Here is a 22,335-nt window from a genome sequence, read left to right as displayed (position 1 = left end):
GCAAAGGGATTTTGAAGACCTTAAACATCCCCAGGAGTTCTGTTAAATCCATCATCAAGAAATGGAAGGAATGTGGAACGTGTAAATTTACTAAGAGCAAGTCGTCCTCATAAACTGTGACAACAAGAAGGAGAATAGAGAGAGAGACTACCATGACACCTGTGAGCTCTCTGAAGGAGTTGAAGCTTCAGCAGGTGAGACGGAGACACTGAGCTACAACAACCGTTGATCAGGTTCTTCACTAGTCTGTGCTTTATGGGAGAATGGCAAAGAGAAAACCACTGTTGAAGAAAACTTAGATTAAATCTCGACTAGAGTTCATAACACGGCATGTGGAAGACTCCATGTTCAAGTGGAAGAAAGTTCTGAGGTCTGATGAGATCAAATTGGAGCTTTTTGGCCATCAGACAAGATGCCATGTTTGGTAGAAACCAAATAGTACACATCACCACAAAACTCACCATCCCCACTGTGGAGCAAGGTGGTGGAAGCATCATGCCATGGAGGTGCTTCTCAGCAGCTTGCCCCCAAAAGGCTTGTAAAGATAGAGGGTATAAATGAATATCACAAAATATAGGGGAATCATGGAGGACAATCTGAAGTTGTCTGCAAAAGAACTACAACTGGGAGAAGCAAGACAATGACCCAAAGTAACAAAACAACAAAATGATACAGAAATGTGGCCGAGTCAAAGCCCAGACCACCTGCTCCGACCTTCATTAAAGAGGGAACTCTGAAGCCTTGGCTGCTCTAACACACGTCACCTATAAATCACGATGTAAAAAATCAATTGAGCTTTAGTTAGCTTCGGACTCATTGTGTCTTCAGTAACATGGAGAGATGAACTGAGATGAAGAGAGAATAGAAACTCTATCAAGTTAAATTAAAGGCCTAGCATTCCTTTAAGGAATGCACATCGCCCGCTGCCTTTCATGCTAGAGTTTTAAATTAAGATCATCTTATGAGTTGTAGCCATTTTGGTCAGTCATTATAAATAATGTGCTACACAGTCTCATTAGATTGTGTGAGATCTCACAAAATGTGTTACTACTTAAAAGCATACATGTGTGAATGATTGTCAGTTCTGACCACAGCAAATTTAGCTCAATATATGTACAGTTTACTACCGTTTTTGTGTTGGCTGCTGTTAATTAGCTGTGGCAGCCATCTTGAATTACGTTGATTCGAAACGCTAGCCAGTTGTAGATGGATATCTACTGACTTTCTGAGAGTTTCACTAAAATCTGTTCAGTGGTTTGTGAGATATTTTACTAACACACAAACACATACACTCACTCACACATACAAGCACACATCCTTTTGCGGGTACTAAGCACAAAAAAAGCAGAAGTGTTGAGCAGTGACTTCAGGTTGGAGAAGATAATTTACGAAGGAAACTTGATATATCATTAGTTCTCAAAGCTAACTCAGTGTGTATTTCGGTAGAACTACTATTCCAACTACTTTGGGAGAGCCTTCACTGCTTCTCCAAGATATGGTCTTCATTCATATGGGATGAGGGTCTTGAGGTTCTGTGAAAACCCTGTCTTGTGAAGTCATCGCCAGAGTATTTATTCAATCTGTTGAATCAACTGGAATAAGAAATACTTGATATGACCCAACCCGTACCAACCATAGGATACAATAAACATTGCATCATGTCGAAATCTTGCATGCTTTATTAATCCGTGTGGTTTTATCAACGCTTCAGGTACATGTAGGTAGAAAAGATTATTATAAATGAGTCTAAGGTGTCAACAGAAAACAGACAAGAAACATCTTTTACTTCCACATGGTGCCAAGATCACAACCATGATCAACTCCTATATACAACAGGTGAGGGGTTGATGTATGTCTGCGCCCTAAAGTCAGCATCTCACTGGGCTGCAACTGTTAGAGACCCAAAACTGAGAAAATGGTGAGCCTTGAGCCCACATTTTAAAAATCACGGCACATTTTGACATGGAAGGCTTGCAAAACTGTATTCTAGGGTGTGGAGATTGAACTCATACCCGCCTTGACATACTTTTGGAGGCTTCTTCATGAATGTTGTTCACTAGTTAGTCACCATCAGTTGCAGCCCATTAAAATACCTTTTATGGAAAATTTCTGCAGTAAAATTACAAATAAAAAGGAGATTCTTGCATGAAAACATTTTTAAATATTATCTCTCTGTATAATGGGATGATTTATGATATATTAGGAAAAACAAAAATGGTAAAAGATCTCACACATAGGCACAGCCAAGAGCAGTTATTAAATAAACAAGGCAAAGAACATGAACATTGATTACATTTACGTATTTTTACAGCATTCTGAAATGTAATGACACATATAAGGATCTATCCACAGTCTATTATCATCGTCCTGCATTCAATGTAACGCAAAAGTAGGAATTCGGGTTTAGGAATGATGTCACACCCAAGTCAGAAAACCAGTAGGATATGCTAATTATGGTGCTCAGTAACCAGGCTAACTAGCTTCAGCGACACAAGCTTATAATGTATATGTTTTGCATTTTATCCATTGAAACATTGCAGTAATGTTTCCTGACAGAGGTTTCTCTCTGACATTGGAGGGTGCTACAGCTGATCTTTGCTGAACTCAGAAATTCCAACTTCAAAGTACAAATAGAAGTCAGATAAATGTTAACTTATTGTACTCTTCCAAAACTCTGACAACAGTCTTTCCAGGGATAGTTATCCACTCAAATGTCCCGGTCTCTGTTTGTATAACAGTACCGGCCTCTTAATCTTTATATAACTGAAGAAAACAAGTTAGTGTGAAATGAGCTCTGTTGATATTGTCATACGTGTGTGTGTATATATATGCACAAGTATTAGACCAACAGGACTCTGCACAATACTGAAATGTCCATATGCATAAGCACGTGTATACATGCAGAAGCTTCCTGCTTTACCGTGTAATACATAATATTTAAAAAAAAGGCACATGCTGTAAGCTTGGCTGCGAAGCATTTGTCATTTCCTCTTCATTTATTCTTTGCAGCCAGGGGTTTGCGGCTGATCTTCTTGCTTTTATCGTTACTCTTTTTCGGAGGCTCCGGATTAGCCTGCATGTGTCTGCCGTAGAGACTGTGGAGCGGAAAGAAAACAGAAGAGATGTTGAGAAAAACACAGATCTCAACAAACGTTTTAGTTCCTAAGCCTGTAAAGATTACGACTAGGGGTGTAACCAGACACTAAGCTCACAGAAAATGTAAACAATATTTTTAAGAAAATAGGTGTTGCCACAAACTCAACTTACTGACTTTTGTCTCGTCTGATTTCTCCTGAACAGTTCTTCAACTATACATGACTTAACTTCTCATTAAAGTTGTGACCTTTGAGCTCACAGGGGTCAAACTCATTTTCACAAGGGCCCACAACCCAGTATTCTCTTGAAAAAAATTAATTTGTCATGTTTTTAAAAATTATGCCAAAAATATTCCTGCAGAAATAAGAAATGAAATGTTCTTAGTATATTTTGGCTGATTAAAAAAAAAAAGGTTACTGAATTTTTTAAAAATACAACCCCAAATAATTTCATTTGTCTTCCTTTTTAAATCACCATTATACTGATTTCTAAAAAAAACCTTTTACCACAGGGCATCAAAACAGCTAAAAAAAAAAAATCAAAACAAAGTGAACAGTACAGTCAGATTTTTTTTACCACCTCCACCTCAAAGTTTGATCGACTCATTTCCGTCTCAACTCCAACAAACTAAAGAGGTTCAAGCCGTATCCACATATGTTTGACAGTCTGAACAGACGTTTGTCTCAAATTCAATGTTTTAATGATTTTTAATTTTTTAAATAAGAAGCCTTCCTAAAAACCGATCTGTTTTGTTAGGATTTTCATTGTTTTAGAGCTGTTGGACCGCAGCTGTGGGTTACTGTAAGCTATAATGGGCTGTCAATCACAGAGGAGCAGCATTATGTAACATTATACTCATCTGATTAAACACAGAGCTGATGCTACGTTCACAATGAAGCCATAAAACAGCTGACAGCTGTCAGAGCATTGTGTTTTTACTGTGGTGAATTTATACAGGTTAAACTCTTCAGTCCTTGCTCTGACAGAGCTCTGTAAAGACACTGATCATTTTGCTCCATTTCTCTTATATCTCGACTGTTAGGTAATTAAGCGCTAACTCCACAAAAATGAGTTCCATTTTTAATAAATGTGCAACAGAGACTCTTCTTCTGAGCACGTAGCTGTAGAGCACAGGTGTCAAACTCTGTTCCTCGGGGCCGCTCTCCTGCATGTTTTAGATGTGTTCTTGCTTTAAAACACCTGGTTTAAATGGGAGACTTGTTGCCATGCTCCTGGAGAACCATATGATTTGGTGAGGAGGTGATTAAACTGTTTGAATCAGGTGTGTTGGAGCAGAAAAACCTAAAACTTCCAGGACAGCAGCCCTCCAGGCCTGGAGTTTGACACCCCTGCTGTAGAGGCTGCAGGAGGACAGGGCAGCTGCTCTTACAACACGTGATGACAGGCGTGCTGCATGGTCCTAGTGCCTGCCACATCGCCACACAAACAAATTAAAGTGATGGGCGCATGTTCAGTGGTTACTTCACCAAAGTCTTGCTGACTGCAACTTGATAGTCATTCGCAAGGGTTTTCAACTCAACAAGAAATTTTGTGATGTTTTTGTTTTGTGAGATCTAGTTGCACCCCTAATTATGACCCATCAAATTTAAAAAGATAAATGGATTATTAACATAAAATCTTACCACAAAGTTTTTTTTTTTTCCAGACAAACAGGAACTAGGTCGTAAAATTGTTCTTTTTCAGAAAACAATGCAGTTTTAAAAAATATTTGCTTGCGAGTTCAGAGAATCTTCAGTTTCTGAATGTGTCCCATCAGTTTATTCCACTGACCAAGATCTGTTCAGACTAGTGGACATTTGGAGACAGATTTACATTTTAAGGACAACAGCCAGACAGGAAGATTTAGAGGAATTATGTTGGCACATTTTCTCACCCACAGCTAAATGCAGACCTTGGGGACAATTTTTTAAAATTGTATCTATTATTTTATTAACATTTATTTAACCAGGTAGATCCCGCTAAGATTAAAAAAACTCTTTTTCAAGAGAGACCTGGCCAAGAATGGCAGCAGCACACAAATGTTACAAAAAAAACCCAACACAGTTATCACAACACAGTTAAAGTACATCATAAAAAATTATTGTCTGAGGTACAGGATGCAAACAAGGCTTTTCCCTCTGGAGAGGCAGCAGCCCTGATGGGTTTGGTTCAGAGTTTTACAAGGCCCTTCAGAGCTCTCTTATACTCCCACTGCCAAGGATGATTTCTGACATTTTGAGGAAAACTTTTTCCCCTTCCCTTAATGATACTATTTGTCTCACAGTAAAAAAAAAAAAGGTGTGTGGGGGTGGGACAAAGATGAAACAAACCCAGGAAACTATGATCCCATTGCCCTGTTAAGCTGAAGTCTTAAGACTAGAAGCACTCAGAGAGCGCAAACCTCCACCAAGGCTGCAGCGTGATTAAAAAAATAATGAGATGTAATCCATTGTTTTTTTTGTAACAACCCCAACATTTCCTGAAAATTTCATCCAAATCTGTTCATTAGTTTTTACCTGATCTTTGCTAACAGACCGACAAACGAACCATGGCAGAGGTAACAAAAGGGTCACATGTAGGAGCAGTTACCTGTAGCCTTGACCTTTGACCCCATGAACCTTGAAATCAACAGGCATCACCTTTGCCCCATGAGGTGTCCAGCTGTGCAGTTTGACATGACACTGCAGCACCAAGTCAACTGTGAGGTTGGGTGAAACTAAACTTAATGATTACTCAGCTTACTTATTCAAAGATGTCAACAGTATTTTCTTTTTGTTGTGTAATGTGGCCAACAAAGAAACTCAGTTTATTTCCAGCATCGGTACAAATGCTGGAAAAGAAAAAAAACTTTCTTGGTTATGTCAGTCACAAAATTAAAAGTGAAGAAACTGCATTTATAAGGATAAAATCCTCCTAATTAATAATAAAAACGTTCATTTCTTTGTTTAATAAAATAAATAAATAATTAAACAGTCAACACAAAATTTGATCGCCTAAACACAATCCATCTATTTTCATTACCCACTGTTTATACAGGGTAGCAGGGAACTGGTGCCTATTCCGAGTCATCGTTAGGTGAGAGGCAGGGGACACCCTGGACAGGTCACAAGTCCATCACAGGGACACAGAGACAAACAAAACACATAACCATTCACACTCTTATTCACGCATAGGAACAATTTAGAGTTACCAGTTAACCTAACGCATGTTTTTGGTTAGTGGGAGTGAAGCGGAGTACCTGAAGAAACACAAACACACAAAGGAGACCACTCTGCCCGCTGTGCCACCATGTTTGTTTTCAACCCTGTTTTAAGAGTTAAATCCACAGTGTCGCTGTAAACTGTTTGTTTTACACACTGAATTCACTAAAACATTTCTTTCTTGTAAAATGTACAATGTTAAACCCTATAGTGGTCAGTCATCTACACCCTTGTGTGTTCTGTTTGTGATACAAGAACGACACTTCACGAAAAGGGGAGCGAGTTTGCTACAAATCAACTTAATTTCGCAGTAATTTTATGTGTTTCTATGATGGTGTGAACGTGTGTGCGTGCGTGTGCGCACACGTGAAGCTGCAGCGCTGATCTGTTCGAGCCAATTAATCGCAAAAGAAAAAAAAAAAAAGTATGAACGGATTCAGATTCCTGACAATGTCTTTATACTGTATGGTTCTACTATTCCACATGGCTTAATTAATCACAGCCAGTTCTGTTTGCATATGTGTGCATGTCAGCAAATTGAAGTAACTTTGCCTTTCTTTACCCTTGTGTGTCTCTGTGTTACAAAGTTAAAACTTTTAATGGAAGTTTGTATGTGGGATTAACGTCCAGGGAGGCCAAAGGCCATTGATTTGATGTGGATCTTCTATTTGCAGCCATCTTCTGTTCACAAGTGTTGCCAACTGTTTTAAACCCTTTTTTTTTACGTGGAAGCATTAACGAGTTGAAGAGAAGGAGCAGTTAGAAAGAATAGGAAGGAGCTTTTAAACCAGGCGTGTCAAACTCCAGGCCTTGAGGGCTGCTGTCCTGGGAGTTTTAGGTTTTTCTGCTCCAACACACCTGATTCAAACAGTTTAATCACCTCCTCACCAAATCATATGGTTCTCCAGGAGCATGGCAATAAGTCATCCATTTAAACCAGGTGTTTTAAAGCAAGAACACATCTAAAACATACAGGAGAGCGGCCCCCGAGGAATGGAGTCTGACACCCTGGTTTAAACGATGGTAGTGAGGCTCTCTGTCCAAGTAAGTAAGTACTTCCTGTTCCCACTGACCTGCAGGAACTCTAAAGAAAATGAACATTATTTACATATTGACTGGTTCACATTTATATGTTCAAAATAATGTTTAAAGGTATTTTTCAAAAGTAAAATATGGTAACGGTGCTGCATATTTGTTTGGAGATGCTCTGCCAGGCCTCTACAACCTTTGGTTATTACAAAAAGTGTCTGTACCTCCCTAAAATAAAAATACATACCTAAATATCTGTTACTAAAACTGCTCCAATGTGTGTTTGTTCTCGGATGTCTGGTGCTGCTCCACATTTCTATAGCAGTTCACGGAGAGATGCTCAGATACAAGATGGCAGACAGTGCAGCAGAGAGCAGGTCTTTCTGTCTCTCACAGTGACGGATCAGTTCCAGAGCATGCCTCCGAGCTGCAGGCTGAAGATTTTCAGCATCTTATGCTCCTTGGACAAAAGAATTATTACCAGATTCGGGATTGATTTCAGATTTTATTTCGGTCGCTGTTACTAAAAACAAAACTAGGTTTACATTTGGCCATTTAGGGTTTAAACACCAAGAAATAAGGAGAATATCAATTAAAGATTGTATCACAAAGTCAAGGATTTGTTCGGAAAATGGATCTCCCCTCATTTGGAATGTGAGAAGTAAACCATAGATCTTTTCGCAACTAAAACGTTTTCAATGTGTGAATAAGTACTTACTATTTATAGGTTTCTGAGCGAACATACTCAAACACGTGGGAGACGCCGAGCTGGAACTGGTCTGCAATTGGAGTGACCCAGGGATTATTCTCTGCTTTGAATACCTGTTTAGGACCAGTCAGATCCAGGTTGCCTGCAGACAGGAAAACGAACACACACACACACACACACACACACACACAAAACACTGAATAAACACTTAAATACAACCAGTGTGCTATGTTCATGAACTGTCAAGTCAGAAAGGTTTGAATAGGGGCAGAGTTTCTATATATCTGAAGCTGATATAGAGTTTCAGCTTTACTTTGAGTAATTAAAAAGAATTAGTTCCACCATAAAAAGGCAAATGCAGACAATAATGTTCATGGGTCTGTCTGTTAGCAATACAGCTCATGAACCACTGAACAAATTTTAATGAATCTTGCAGAAAGTAATCCTTGGATGCACAGCTACAACTGATTAACTTTTGGAGTCAAGATGGCTGCCACAGCGAACTGCTGTTATGAAACCTTGATTGATTTGTTTATGTGCCGGGCATGCAGCAAAGACAGGTACAGAAGCTTCAGTTATTCTATTTTAACCAACTCATGACTAAAATTGTTTACAAACCACTTGAATATTTCAGAGGGAAGGGGAAAAAATGCAGTTCAACAAATTTGCCAGTAATAGAAGTAAAATTAAAAAAAATTATAAAAAATGACAGATGACTTACTTTTGGTCTGGTACAAGCCTAAATTTTCTCATGCTCCTATCTATACAATTCTTTAATAAAAAAAAAAAAGAAAAAAAAAAGCGCTAAGCTTGTGTACCACAAACGTGTGAAATTTTAAAATAGGCAAATATTTTTACTGAGCCAAAAGGGAAATTTTAAGCATTTACAGGTATGGTTTCATGAAGAGGCCTGCTGATTTTTGTGGTGAACAGGAAACGGTTGAAGAGATAAAAATATTTAGTCATTTTCCAATCTTCTAAAAAAAAAACAAAAAAAAACAGAGGTACACACTTCAAAATACAGAATGTCATGTCATTCAAGGAATGCATGACAGAACTCGTAGCTTGGTAGGACAAACATCTGATTGATAGTGACTGTTTTGTTAGCTCATGTACAGATCCACTTCAGCCAGTCATTGCCACTGAGGGAAACAAGTCTGTCCTCCTCAACATTTGTCTTTGATTTGGGTTTCATTCAGTTCTGTTGTTATAAGTAACTCCTCATATTTATAGTGCCCTCTAATGGTGGACATTTATCAAATTATGTACAGTTACTTATAACTTCATCATTTTTTGCATTACAGTTATTGTTTATATGTGTTATATTATTAGAGGTATGGTTTTCTTTAACCCATTTTGTTTACAAACAAGTAAAACTTGTGTGAACGTAACTTGCTTATTTCAGAAAAATAACTTCTCCTGAGCAACTTTTTTTTTTTTTTTTTAATCTAGATTCTCTTTTAGTGATAAATAAGATTTACACTGACTGGCCTTGAATGACCGTATTTTCCGCACTATAGGGCGCACTGGATTTTAGGACGCACCGTCAATGAATGGTCCATTTTCGAACTTTTGCCATATATAAAGCGCACCGGACTATAAGGCGCATAGTTGTGCACTTTCCAATTTTTGTAACTTTGCGTGGACCGCCTGCGTGCTGTGCTCCATTCAAAATGGACGATTTCGGTGCTCTAGCGGAGCTGGTTCACCTGTATCAGCATTTATATGATCCCTCTATGAGAGATCACAAACATAATCAAACGAGTCAAAACTCACAGGATACTGCACCGATGTAAGTGTCAAGTATAAACACCTCCACCGCTCGCTCAGGTCAGTGCGCTGTGCACAGAGCCCTGCGAGACACTATATATATATATATATATATATATATATATATATGATTAATATAACATGAAATTTAAAGGGGAGAGCATGTGTGTGGGTGTGTACCAAGTTCAGGAGGCAGGACGGTCAGTCTGTTTCCTTGGATGTGAAGCTCTTTGAGTTGGGTTAGATCCCCAAGCTCCTTCGGCAGTGAGATGAGATCATTATCTCTAAGACTCAGCTAAACACAAGAAAAAAAAAGACATTGTTATCAAGCACCTTCTCCCATCCTCCTATTCTGAATACAAATTCAAAGGCAGCATTCGGTTTTAAAATCCTTTCAACATGTAACATGTTTCAAATTTTTCAAGTTTAAAGCTGCAGTAGGTAACTTTCATTAAAACATATTTTCTATATATTTGTTAACTGACAGTAGAATAGAAAACAGATAATCTGTGAAAAAGAATCCAGCTCCTCTGGCTCCTCCCAGTGGTCCTAATGCCATTTGCAGAAACACACCGCTCCCTTTCAGAAACAACCAATCAGAGCCAGGAGGAGAGTTTTAGCTGTGTCAATCATGCTCGTGCACGCGCTGCTCATATCCATCCCTCGCGCAGTGCGTACCGCCGTTTAAGCTCAAAACTGCTGGTGTGCTGCAGCTGTGCTAAAGGCGGAGGAACAACCTAACGGTACAGGAAAACCGACAATTTCTCGAATGGCGCCTGATCAGAAATCACAGGCCCAGTCCCAATACTCGCACCCTCATTCCACCCTTGTGTCTTTCTAATGTATGTTCATGTCCCAATTCTCCGGAGTGCTCTTTAGCCCCGCCCCCTTTGTGTACTACATCCGGCCTTCAGCGAAGCCCGCATCCAAGCGGACTTCGGCAAAGTGCTTACCCACAATTCATTGCAGCATGTGACGTTTTTTTTTTAAATTTTTTTTATTATCTTTATTGACAATGAAAGGGTTTTGAATTAAAAGGCAGAAATATGGCAGTGGTGACAGAGCAAGCTGTATCTTTCACGAAAAAAGCAGTTTTCAAATGTAAAGTATTGAAATAATTCTTGTTTCACTCTGCTGTACAGGTGGGAATACTATCAAACTTTGCTCTCTATTCAACAAGTCATAACAAAACACATCTGAACAGCCAAATATCTCCTGCAATGGCTTTGGAAAGCAAATATACCTTTACTGTACTTTTAAAATTGCACTGGCATCTTCTTAAAATATCAAAATAGCGACCAGTCCGCCATGTTGGATGTCACAGTTACGGCCCAGAGGCGCAAGTCGATGATGTAACCTGTACTGTCCCAATGCCCCAATTCTTGCATGCTTGTAACCTGCGCACACGAACCCTTCAGTGCACTTTGACTGAGTACACACTTCATAGAGGGGCGCAGGGTGTAGTGCGAGTATTGGGACCGGGCCAAAGACAGGTAAACAGAAGATGGCGCGTGACGTTACGGTGGCCATGCTTACTCCGCGGTGGGGGAGGAGCTGCAGAGGGAGGGCTGTCGTGCAGCCGAGAGCAAGGGGGAGGGGGCTGTGAGATGGGCTTGTTCAAATTTTCAGGTTAAGTTTAGTTTTCTCAGAACTCCCTAACATTCATCCATTTTGTTTAAATTTGCATCTACTCTTTGGCTTTGAAACACTCGTTTTTAGTCATGACAAAACTGAACTGATTAAATGTACAGGACTGTGCAAAATTTTAAACACTGAATGTATAATATGACTTTGTGACATACAATACTGCATCTCTACCACATGGTGTAGATAAAAGTAAAATACAAGTTATTTTCACTATTAGGAGGATCTTTGGTTTCAGTCAGAACTGTAATTATGAGTGTCATTTTGAGAACTGTTAGGTCTTTTATTCGCTAAGACAAAGATCGGAAAATGGAAGCATTTTCATCAGGTTCTGGAGGTACAATTGTCTCAACTTTTCTGCTCAATATTGTAAAGTTGGACATTTCAGTTGCAATTAAAATAAAATCAGTTATTGAATGTTAAAACATAATGTGTCAAATAAATAAAGGCAAAAAGCTCCAACCATTACCTTTAGAAGTCACATAATTAGTATTATAAGATCCACCGGTGAGCGATTTAAGAGTCAGATGATCTCAGTCTGACAGCTCCCACAATAAACACCAGTTCAATACCTTTAATATCTACCACCAAGCAAGAGATATCATGAAGACCAAGGAACTCTCCTCACAGGTCAGAGTCAAAAAAAGGAAAAGCACAGCTTAGGGTCGGTTTATAAAAAAATATCCCAGAAGACTGATCTCTTTAAAAAGGTCAGACTGCTCCATTTATTTAATATGTGGTTTTGGTTTGTGCTCTTGGTAATATAATATGATTGTGCTGGGGTTGATAACAGGCTCCTTAGTAAAACTCACACTTTTATTTTGCTTTTAATTATTCTGCTACATATTTTTGGTGGCCTTCGCTTCTTTCCTTCTCTTTCAATGCTTTGAACAGAGTAATTTCTTCATATTTTAGAATCTGAACATCATTTTCACAATCCATCAATCTAATCACCTCTTTTGCCATAAAGTTACTTGAATTATTCATCCATAACTCATTTCCTGATTTATTTATATGTAAATAAAGTTTCTTTCATGCAAAATCAAGGGTATAAACTAGCTCAAGAACTCAGCAGTTTAATCCATCTTTAATACTGGACACTTTAAAGCACCCGCCCCATAAACTGAACCCCAGCAACTGATTGATACAACAGAAAAGCCGTTTTTAATTTAATCAGGAATTTAAATATTCATTTTGTTCTGAGCAGTGGTTAGAGCTACATCCTCACAGAAAGGCCTCAACAGAGCTTTGAACCTTTATGCTGTGTGAAGTTTGCATGTTTTCCTATGCATGTGTGTTTTTCCCCAGGCACTCTGGTTTCCTCCCACAGACCTAAAACATGCATGTTAGGTTAACTGGCAACTCTAATGGGCTCCACACATGGGGAGCGACGTCGCTCCCTCGCAATTCATTTCCTGTGGAACGTGTGCGATGAGGCGACAATCGCTTGCCCTCCTCCAGCCGAGCGACCGGCGAATTTCGTGCATGTGAAATTTTGAGCTCGTACACGTAGACATGCACACACGGGCGGTCTGACGCGGCAAAAAAAAGGTTGAAAAAAAACAATCAGCAAGGGTTTCATTGACTGACCAATGAGCGGAGAGTATGCTGCATGCTGCAGTCTGCAACCACTCTCAACATGGAGGAAAGCATCATTTTAGGTGTGTTTGACTTTCCTATATTATATGACATTTCACACAGTGATTATCAAGATAGACACAAAAAATGAAAATATTCACCATGCTGTTTCCTTGTCTGTAATATAGGATGAACCCATGGTTGTCTTTTTCTTTTGTAGAGGAGAATTAACAGCAAGATTTCTGTCAGTTTCAGTCAAATCTTCTGACTCTTCACCATTGCCTTGTCTGATACGTACTGCTTTGAAAATGTCAAAATCCCTCCAATTTCATAACCAATCAAATTTCTTGGAGACAAGTCGCGAGAGCGCTATTCGTAACGCTGCCATCGCTATTGCATCCCGTGAGTTGGGTTTCACCCCAGTGGCGATGAGGGCCATTTGTCGCCGTCGTTTGTCGCTCTCCGTTTGTCGCTCTCCGTGTGTCGAGTGCATAAATTGTGAGGAGATGTGAGCGTATGCATAAATGTATGAGGTGGAACCATCAGTTGCAGCCCAGCGAGATACTGGTTTAAGTCTTCTGCACTCTTCCCTTAATTCACTTCAGAAATAATGTCTGGCTTGATTACTGATACAAAAACAAGTGACACATTTCTGCCATGATACTGGCATTTACTTACTATCTGCAGCTTGGTGAGCTTCCCAATGTCAACAGGAAGGACCTCAAAGTCATTGTCACTCAAATACAGAGCTCGAAGAGTGGCTGCAAAAAAAGAAAAATCTGTTATATTTAGAGCAAGAGGAGAATGACCTTATTGTGATGTTAGTGGAGCTGAAATTTTCAATAGCTTAATAAAAGCTAGAAAACATTTTAATACACCCATTTATTTTTTTTTAAATGAGACACTACAAGAGGCAGAAAATGTCCCCGTGTTTACCAAGAATTTAAGATTGAAATCGCTAGTTTTACCTGCTGTGATCACCATATTGTAAAATACTCGGGCTGGGCGATATAACCAAAAATTAATATTGGAGATATTTTGCAGCTTTGCCACAATATATGTTACGTATCTCAGCATTTTTTTTAATGCGTCTTTAATTATTGTATTATTAGATAAATACTTTATTCATCCCCAATAAGGAAAAAGTTATGCAAACTTATGGTAAAAAGCATGCATAACTACGAAAAAATAAATTTAAAAAGGTCCAGTGCAGTCGGTGTCATTTAGAACATCTTGTGCAAATATATTGTAGCTTAAAAATAGAATAATAGAAACATACTTTATTGATCCACTGAGGGAAATTGGTTTGTCAAGGCAGCAGACAAATTCAATATTAAAAGCATTAAAAAGAACATAATAAACAAAACTAATCAGTAACCAATCAGTGGGATGACATTTGTTTCCTGAATCGCTAAACACACAAATTTTACAATTTGTGTTACATTTTTTGTAGAACAAAACAGGTGAAGATATGTTGCTTGATATTTATTTTTTTATGCACAAAGTTGTTGTCTTCTTCCTCCCTGCTGCGGGTCGAGGTTGTGTTTCGTGAAAACGGTCTGATCTAAAAATTGAATCCCCTCCCAAACCCGCCCCCCACCTGCAACAGGAGAATTTTCATTTTAATTGCGTAAAATAAAAGCAAACAAGTACACCGCTCTTTGGATTGGATTTCTGATTTGATCTGAAGTAATGATCCAACAACAATACTCCATATTAACATCTGTAACCCACACTGAAATAAATGCCATCTCTGGTTTTTGCAACCAGCAATTACTACAACACACATACAGCATGACTGCGGAATATTTCTCATTTAAAAATAATAAAAACAGTACAAGAGAAATGTAAAAAGTCCAGCAAAAATGATCGATTGACACTCAATTTAATAAACAACTTTTTACAATGCTACCACATTACAAGCAGCAACAATGAATGTGTGTGTGTGTGAGTGTGTGTGTGTGTGTGCAGGGTCTCACTCAGGTAAAAGAAGTTCCCAGGCAGCGAGTCCTGGTTCAGATTGTTGTAGGTAAGATCCAGGACCTCCAGAGCAGGCAACGACCCAAACCCTCTGGGCAAGCTGTTTAGACGGTTCATCCTGTTCTCCCAAAAACACACACACGCAAAAACTATTTTGCCGCTTTTCAATTCAAATTCAAAGTCCTTTTTTTCTTTTCTTCCTTGAATCAAGCAGAGCAGATTTGCAGTTCAACAAACTCTTTCTACTTTAGAATCAAACAGATTATGGAGGAGTTCCAACTTCATTTTCTCACCGTCAAAATAGGTCAAAATCACCAAACACTCAGTGTGCAATTAGTAATGTTAACTTATAAAGGGCCCTTCCCAGACAGTCACAAAATACAATCAATTTACAAATAATAAAAACACAATAAAAACAAATCACAATAAAAAGCTATTTCATAAAAGCCTGGTAAAACTAAAGGTTTTCAACTGGTTTTAAAAAACACTCAAAGTCAGCAAAACAAAGTTTCTGAGACCATCGATTCCACATCCCCTTTAGTTTTATGCCCCAAACATTGAATGACCATCAGCTTCTGAGCCTCAGATTGAAGATACGCAGCAGGAACATGTTTAAGTAAAAGCTGGAGTCTGGTCATTTAAAGCTCTGTAGGGGAACACAAGTACTCTAAAATCAACAGGTAGCCTGTGTAAAGAGTATAACATCAGAGTAATATGAGATTGTTCACTAGATTTAGTCAGTAGTCTGGCTGCTGCTTTCTAAACACCTTGAAAACGTGAAAGTGATGATTTGTCCAGATGGGTATAACGCATTACAGTAATCTATGTGCAAAGACATCAATGCATGAATAACCGTCTACAGATCTGCACAGGAAACCATATGCTGTAACTTTGAAAAAACAGCTCCGATATGCAAGTCAAAGCCTACAGCAGAATCAAATATAACTCAGTGGTTTCGTACACTGAACTTAAACTACTGCCTGGATGATTTCAGGGTGTAGTTCAGCAGGAGCAATGATCAGGGTTTCTGACTCGCTGTCATTTAAAACAAGAAAATTACGGCAAAGCCGTACGTTGGTGTAGATTCTCAGTCATCCAGGACATGGCAAATCTAAAATGTTTTATAGAACAAAGCAAGTGGTGCAACTGTTTTGTAGCTGAAGATGTTTTACTTCCCATTCAGGGAGCGTCTCCAACTCAAAACTGGAGTGTGTGAAGTTCAGAGCTTTAAACTGCATAAGCTCAGTTTATAAAGTTAAATTCACATGCAGACTAATCTCCTTCCCCTTCCTCCTAAAGGCCTTTCCATACTCCATGAGACGTCACAAAGTCGGCTATCATTTACGTGGTTGCGTGATGAAAATTGTGTAATTTTTGTTCTCGTAGAAGCTTTGTCCGCCCCTTTGTGACTCAAGGCTCGGGCCGAACTTTTTCTCACAGGGGTTTGCACCAAGTGTTGTGTGATTGGTCAGAAGTTGTTGTTGTTTATGTGGGAAAAACTGGTGAGCTTTAATGGAGTCATATTGCTTCTACAGAAGCAGCTGGAGTCTTTACAACTGTTCCAGCAAAACTGAGAAACCTCTGAACTTAAAAAGACTGCAGAGACACAGGCGAGAGGAAGTGTGCCTCGGCCGGGCAGTGTAAGGACACGTTCCCTTCGTTCGCTCATTATTAAGGGCCCTTTGCAAATTTGCAAATGGTGTGTACTATCTCAGACGGTTTAATAAACACGTCTGGTTGCGGTAAGGGAAACAAAAATTTATACAACGACAGGAGAGTTGAGAAGCCGGTGGGAAGAAACCTGTTTTAACGCTGCAGGAGGAGGGAGGAGCTTCCTTAGTTCTGATCCGAGTGTCTCGTGAACGATGAAAGGTGCGTGTAAAAAAACCCAACAGCTCGCAACCACGTCACCCTTGAACCGACTTCGTGACTTCTTATGGAGTATGATGGAGGCTTTAGAGTCTTTGTTTGCCTGGCTCACAGAGAGATGTTTGGGTCACATGCATGAAGGTGTGAATTAGTAGGAAAACGACTGGGTATCAAGCTTAATGCTCCATTTTAAGTTTTAAAAGCTGAAATCTGAGACCTCGTCCTGTGTTTGAGGTTGGTCTTTCTTGTTTTCCTTCATACTCCTCTCAAATCATCTGCCTTCTCTGTTTAAAATATGAACACTTGTTGCAACAGTGTCGAGGATCAGACTGTTTGCAACTCAGCCACCTGCTGAGGTTCACCCTAAAGGTTCAGAGCATGAGGAAGGGGGTCCTGTGTGCGGTAAAGTCCAAATGCCACATACCCAAGGTTGAGGTGTTTGAGCTTCTGTAGGCTGCTGATCTGAGTCGGCAGTTCTTCAATCTGGTTGTTGAACATGTTCAGAACTTCCAGGTTCTTCAGCTCCGAGATGTTTGGCGGCACAGCTGGAGAACAGCCACACATGGACAGATTACACGCAGAGAAGGCACACATGGATGAGCAGTTTACAGGAACGTGTCTGTGCTCATACTGTCAGAAGCCCTGTGTTCAAGGAACACAACCATCTCCTGGCCTAAATAAATCATCCCACTTAGTAAAATCTTAATGTTTTTTTTATACAGTAAAACAGTATTTCACATTAAAACAAACATATGTCCACCTGCGTATGTCTACATTTTTATTTTCTGAACTGAAGAGTAGTTGTGAGAAGATGAGGTGGTGTGCAAATGTTAGGTCTTTTAAAAGAGTTAAATACCTCCTGTTCCACTCATTTTAAAAATAAAACTGAACATTTCAAACGTCCACTGACACCTCTGCTGTCTGATGTGAGACACAACGTCTCATGATTCGACTGTTTATAACTTGAAGCAGGGATAAAATGGAGGAAACATCTCACCTGTGAGCTTGTTGTGGCTGAGGACCAGCTGAGTGATGTTAGAAAGAGTGACTGAAATCACATGGAAAACAGTGTTAACTGGCAACATTTATGGTTTCACTGATTCTCCTGATGACCAGGGGAAAAAAAATTGTCCAATCACAATTTTTTAAATTCCCCAATCTTTGTAAGGTAATCAGCCCCACTCTTTGACATTTGGTATCACTGAAAAGCTCTAAATGTCCTCTGCAGATAGCAACAGGAGTTAATTCAGTACTTAGCAGTGGGTGGGAGACATTCAGGTTTACAAATGTCCAGTAGTTAATGCAGCAATGATGATACATGTTGCTTCTACTGCTTTACATTCATATTTCAGAGGAATACTACTGACACCTCATGGGATTAGTTCAATAAAGTAAGACTGATTAAACCAGGATAAGACAAAAAAAAAAAACTTTGTTTGACCAAGTCTTGTCAGAACATCCTGGATTAATCCATTTGATGAACATCAAACCAGGTGCTAAGTGCTCAATCACTATTCATCTCATTTTAAATTAACAGTTAACTATGGACGTTTTATGGTAAATGGCCTGCACTTGTATAGCGCTTTATCTAGTCCAAAGACCCCAAAGCACTTTACACTACAAAGGCCCGGTCCCAATACTTGCCCTCCACCCTACGCCCCTCTATGAAGTGTGTACTCAGTCGAAGTGCACAGAAGGGTTTGTGTGCACATTTCAGTCTCAATGCTTCTTTATCCCTAATGTCATCTAAAAAGGGCAACTTGGGTGTTTAGAGGCACTTTGCATACAGAGTTCATATTGTTTTTATTGACTATTTTGTAAACATCTAAATAACTGCAGTGAAACCTTTTACATATTTAACATCAGTTTTAGCAGCATTTCTAAAACCTAACAACTGCAGCGTTTGTTCTGTATCCATTAAAATGGCAACACTTAAACCAACACTGTGGTTTCTAGGAGGAGCTGCATTTCCGTACATGCTGGCTGATGAGGCTCAGAGGAAGCTGGACCAAACAGACTCGATTTACGTGCTCCGACCGGCGGAGGGGAGGTGACCTCGACTCGGCCACAGCATTGTTGGAAACCTTGGCAGAGAACGGCGAGTGTTTTTTGACTGTATTTCACCCGTTTCTGGTAAGGCTTGGGCGGCCATGCTATGATGACCCGCCCACATCTAGGCGATAATCAGTTATATGGAAAATCACCAACGCCGTGTAGACCTGCATAGACCCATGTAGGGGCGAAGCGAGTCGTGCTGAGACACAACAATGGAAAAATGGCTTTTTAGGTTAAGAAAGAATGTTTTTCTATAGATATAGAAGTGTACACATCTGTTTAAGTGTTGTTAAATACATGTTTAAGTTAGGCAATTGTTATAAATTTGTTAAATAGAAATGACATATTGACCAGAAAGATATTGGTGTTATAAATCAGCCATTGGCTGGTTTCTAAACTTCAGCATTAGTCAAAGAAAAACTATCGGTCGACCTCTAGTCTCAATGTGAGCATTAAAACACACCCTGTGAGAGTGATATCTCACCATCACATCAGATTGGGCGTAACCTTGTTTTCAAGGTTTGCCCGTAATGGCTTCAAATGCATAATTTCTCATCATATGATGATTTTAATCTGAAACTTTGGTATGAAAGGTGGCAGGAAATGTGCATTCCTTCAAGGAACGCTAGGCATTTGTTTTTTTTAAGAATTCATTTAAACACACACGGCAAAAAAAGAACAAAATAAATCACTCGGGGCTACACTTAAAAGTTGGCACCTCACACACCCACGCACGCACACTCACACACATACATGCACATAGTCTGAACGAGGAAGGCTGAATGATTTCAGACTAAAACAGTCCTGACCGCGTTAAGACATTATTTAGGACATGAAGGCCGTGTCTTACATAGTCCCGGGATGTCCAACATGTTAGAAATCCCCCTGTCACACATCTCCACCTCAGGGAGGTTCTTGTCTCGACTTTCCTCCACTATCTTCTTCAAAGACTTGGACATGGTGCCTTCTGAAAACAACAACAGACCAAAAATAAAGCGCTTTATAAGACGTTAGTTAAACATAAAAAAAGTTAAAAGGTAGAAACCAGCTGACGGCTCTTACCGAGCGGACACAAGCAGAAAAACGGAAAAACTTTCTGTGGAAGCTCCCAACAGACCGGAAGTTTGAGAGGAGACCCTGATTCCTTATTAGGGCATTTCCTCTTCCTCAATAGACTGGAGCGACACATCCGGGTACTCGGCCTCTCCATACCGTTCCCGCCTCCTCCGGGGAAAACAACCAACATGCCCTCCGGTTATTTTATGATCGACCCAAACCATCGACATGAACAAAAATATAATACATCTCCACGGTTTTATATCGATGCTTCAAACAAGCGCTTTTGTTTTGAAGTCAAACCGGAAGTGCCTTTTTTCATTAAGTCTTTTTTCCTGAACTTTATTTATAACGACAGCCATGGAAAACATAACATTGAAGCCAATTTGGGCAAAAACGTAAAATTACAGAATAGGGCCATATCAAAGCAATCCCACTCCCACAAACAAATCCCTTGTTAAAACATTTTAATTAAAAGTGAGAACAGCTGAAGTTTGCAAAGCTGTCTATATCATTAAATAAAATTAAGTAGGATTCTTATTTGAAAATTTACATCTGTGGATGTGACATTTAGCAAGAAATAAAATTAGGTTTCTGACAAAAAAATGCTTTAAAGTGTTTTGTTATTAACGTCAGCCCAGCCAAATACACCAGGCTTATAGTACAGTAAATTCTGAAAAGATGTTGCTGGAGATAAAGTCAATTGTATCTTTCCATAATTTACATCTACAGTGGAGGCATAGGAGAAAGTCTCTGGGTAATTCACACACAAAGAGCAAGAAAAGGATAGATTTTTATTTGCTGAATAAATTGTATGAATTAACTTAAATGAAACTTACATCACTTTGTTAATTAAGAAAAAACATGAGACAAGGACCAGACTGTTCATTTTCCATCCATCCATCTTCTACCTCTTATCCGTGGTCGAGTCATGGAGGCAACAGGTCCAGGAGATAGTGGTGGACAAAGTACTCAACTCTAGTACTTGAGTAAACATATTGATAATCATAGTCAAATCTTACTCAAATACAAGTAAAAGTTAAAGTACTGAAGTACTTACTTTTGAAAATACTTAAGTAATCAAAAGTGCATGCATTTAAAAAGTACTCAAGTATTCAAAAGTACAAATTGTGTTTTTTAATATCAGTACATTGCTATATTGTTTTGAGTGATTTTACAGAACCTTGTAACTTTCTGAAACCACCTGATGATATATTGACATGTAGAACCACTGCTACAAAAAAATCTACACCACCTGTAAAAATTTTTAGCATACAAATGCAATAAAAAAATAATGACAGGTATTTTCATTAATCCCAAGAAAAAAACAAAATAAAACAGGAGAGCCTTTTTTTACCCCACACATTCACTATGGAATAGAAGTTTAATGTTGAATCCATTACTGCGTACGGACTGCAGCTCTGCTTTCAAGAACTCATCCTTCCGAACCACTTTGCTACATGGTAACGCCACATGCCTTAATGAAACCTGTGAAACACAAATATTATCTTCCCTGCACTTTACATATCTCAGTGTGCTTTCTCAGGTTGGATGGTGAGTTCTTGGATGCAGAGAAGTAGTTCGTCCTCAGTGAACACAAAAGACATTCAAATTGATACAAACTATTTTTCAGTCCTAAACTCTCAAATATCAAACTGAGATAAGGTGATGTTTGGTGTGAGTGGCGACTGTGATTGGTTCCCCTTGTGAGGAGCATAGTGTCTGGCCAATTACATTTCAGGAAAGAAAAACAACAACAGAGGATTACAAAGCTAAGCCAAAAGGAACGAGTAACCACAAGCTTCCAAGGAATGTAGTGGAGTCAAAAGTACAATATTTTTCTTTGAAATATAGTGGAGTAAAAGTCACAAGTTCCCCAAAACACAAATACTCAAGTAAAGTAAAGATACTCAGAAAATGTACTTAAATACAGTACTCAAGAAAATGTACTTTGTTGCTGTCCGCCACTGCCAGGAGAGAAACCCAGACCTCCCTTTCCCCAGCGACACTCTCCAGCTCCTCCTGGAGGCTCTCAAGGATTTCCCAGGCCACAGAGGACACATAATCTCTCCAAAGAGTTCTGGGTCTGCCCTCAGGTCTCTTCCCAGATTTAACATATAACATTTAGATTTAACATATAATATTTAGATATAACATTTAGGATTTAGATTTAACATATAACATTTAGATATAACATTTAGGATTTAGATTTAACATATAATATTTAGATTTAACATATAACATTTAGATATAACATTTAGGATTTATATTTATATTTAGCATGTAGCTGTAACAATTACATTTAACTAGCTAAATGTTGTAAAAGGTGACATCAGAAAATCCACACTA

The 22,335-nt window shown here is 39.0% G+C and overlaps 1 protein-coding gene across 1 annotated transcript; it reads right to left on the bottom strand.

Moving 5' to 3' along the window:
• Window positions 1-1,661: 1,661 nt before the first annotated feature.
• On the bottom strand, window positions 1,662-20,108 carry rsu1 (Ras suppressor protein 1). Its single transcript, XM_017414047.3, has 9 exons — window positions 19,993-20,108; window positions 19,781-19,897; window positions 17,873-17,923; window positions 17,300-17,420; window positions 15,006-15,124; window positions 13,705-13,787; window positions 9,985-10,099; window positions 8,044-8,176; window positions 1,662-3,095 (listed from the first exon to the last, which is right to left on the bottom strand). Exons 2-9 carry the CDS (start codon window positions 19,887-19,889, stop codon window positions 2,993-2,995), a joined length of 834 nt encoding a protein of 277 aa, XP_017269536.1. The 5' UTR covers window positions 19,890-19,897; window positions 19,993-20,108; the 3' UTR covers window positions 1,662-2,992.
• Between the last annotated feature and the right edge of the window lie 2,227 nt (window positions 20,109-22,335).

This window comes from Kryptolebias marmoratus, linkage group LG21 (assembly GCF_001649575.2).
Source record: "Kryptolebias marmoratus isolate JLee-2015 linkage group LG21, ASM164957v2, whole genome shotgun sequence".
Lineage (NCBI taxonomy): Eukaryota > Metazoa > Chordata > Actinopteri > Cyprinodontiformes > Rivulidae > Kryptolebias > Kryptolebias marmoratus.
The sequence above is the reverse complement of the archived record's forward strand: the minus strand, read 5'-3'. Positions and strand labels throughout refer to the sequence as shown.

Excerpts from the sequence above, each read along its gene's own strand:
- rsu1 (XM_017414047.3), bottom strand. The coding sequence starts at position 19,889 with ATGTCCAAGTCTTTGAAGAAGATAGTGGAGGAAAGTCGAGACAAGAAC. Across the intron at positions 8,177-9,984 it reads CGTCCTGCCTCCTGAACTTG|GCAACCTGGATCTGACTGGT; the intron begins GTACACACCCAC and ends TCCTGTCTGCAG. Across the intron at positions 3,096-8,043 it reads CGCTCAGAAACCTATAAATA|TCTCTACGGCAGACACATGC; the intron begins GTAAGTACTTAT and ends TCCGCTCCACAG.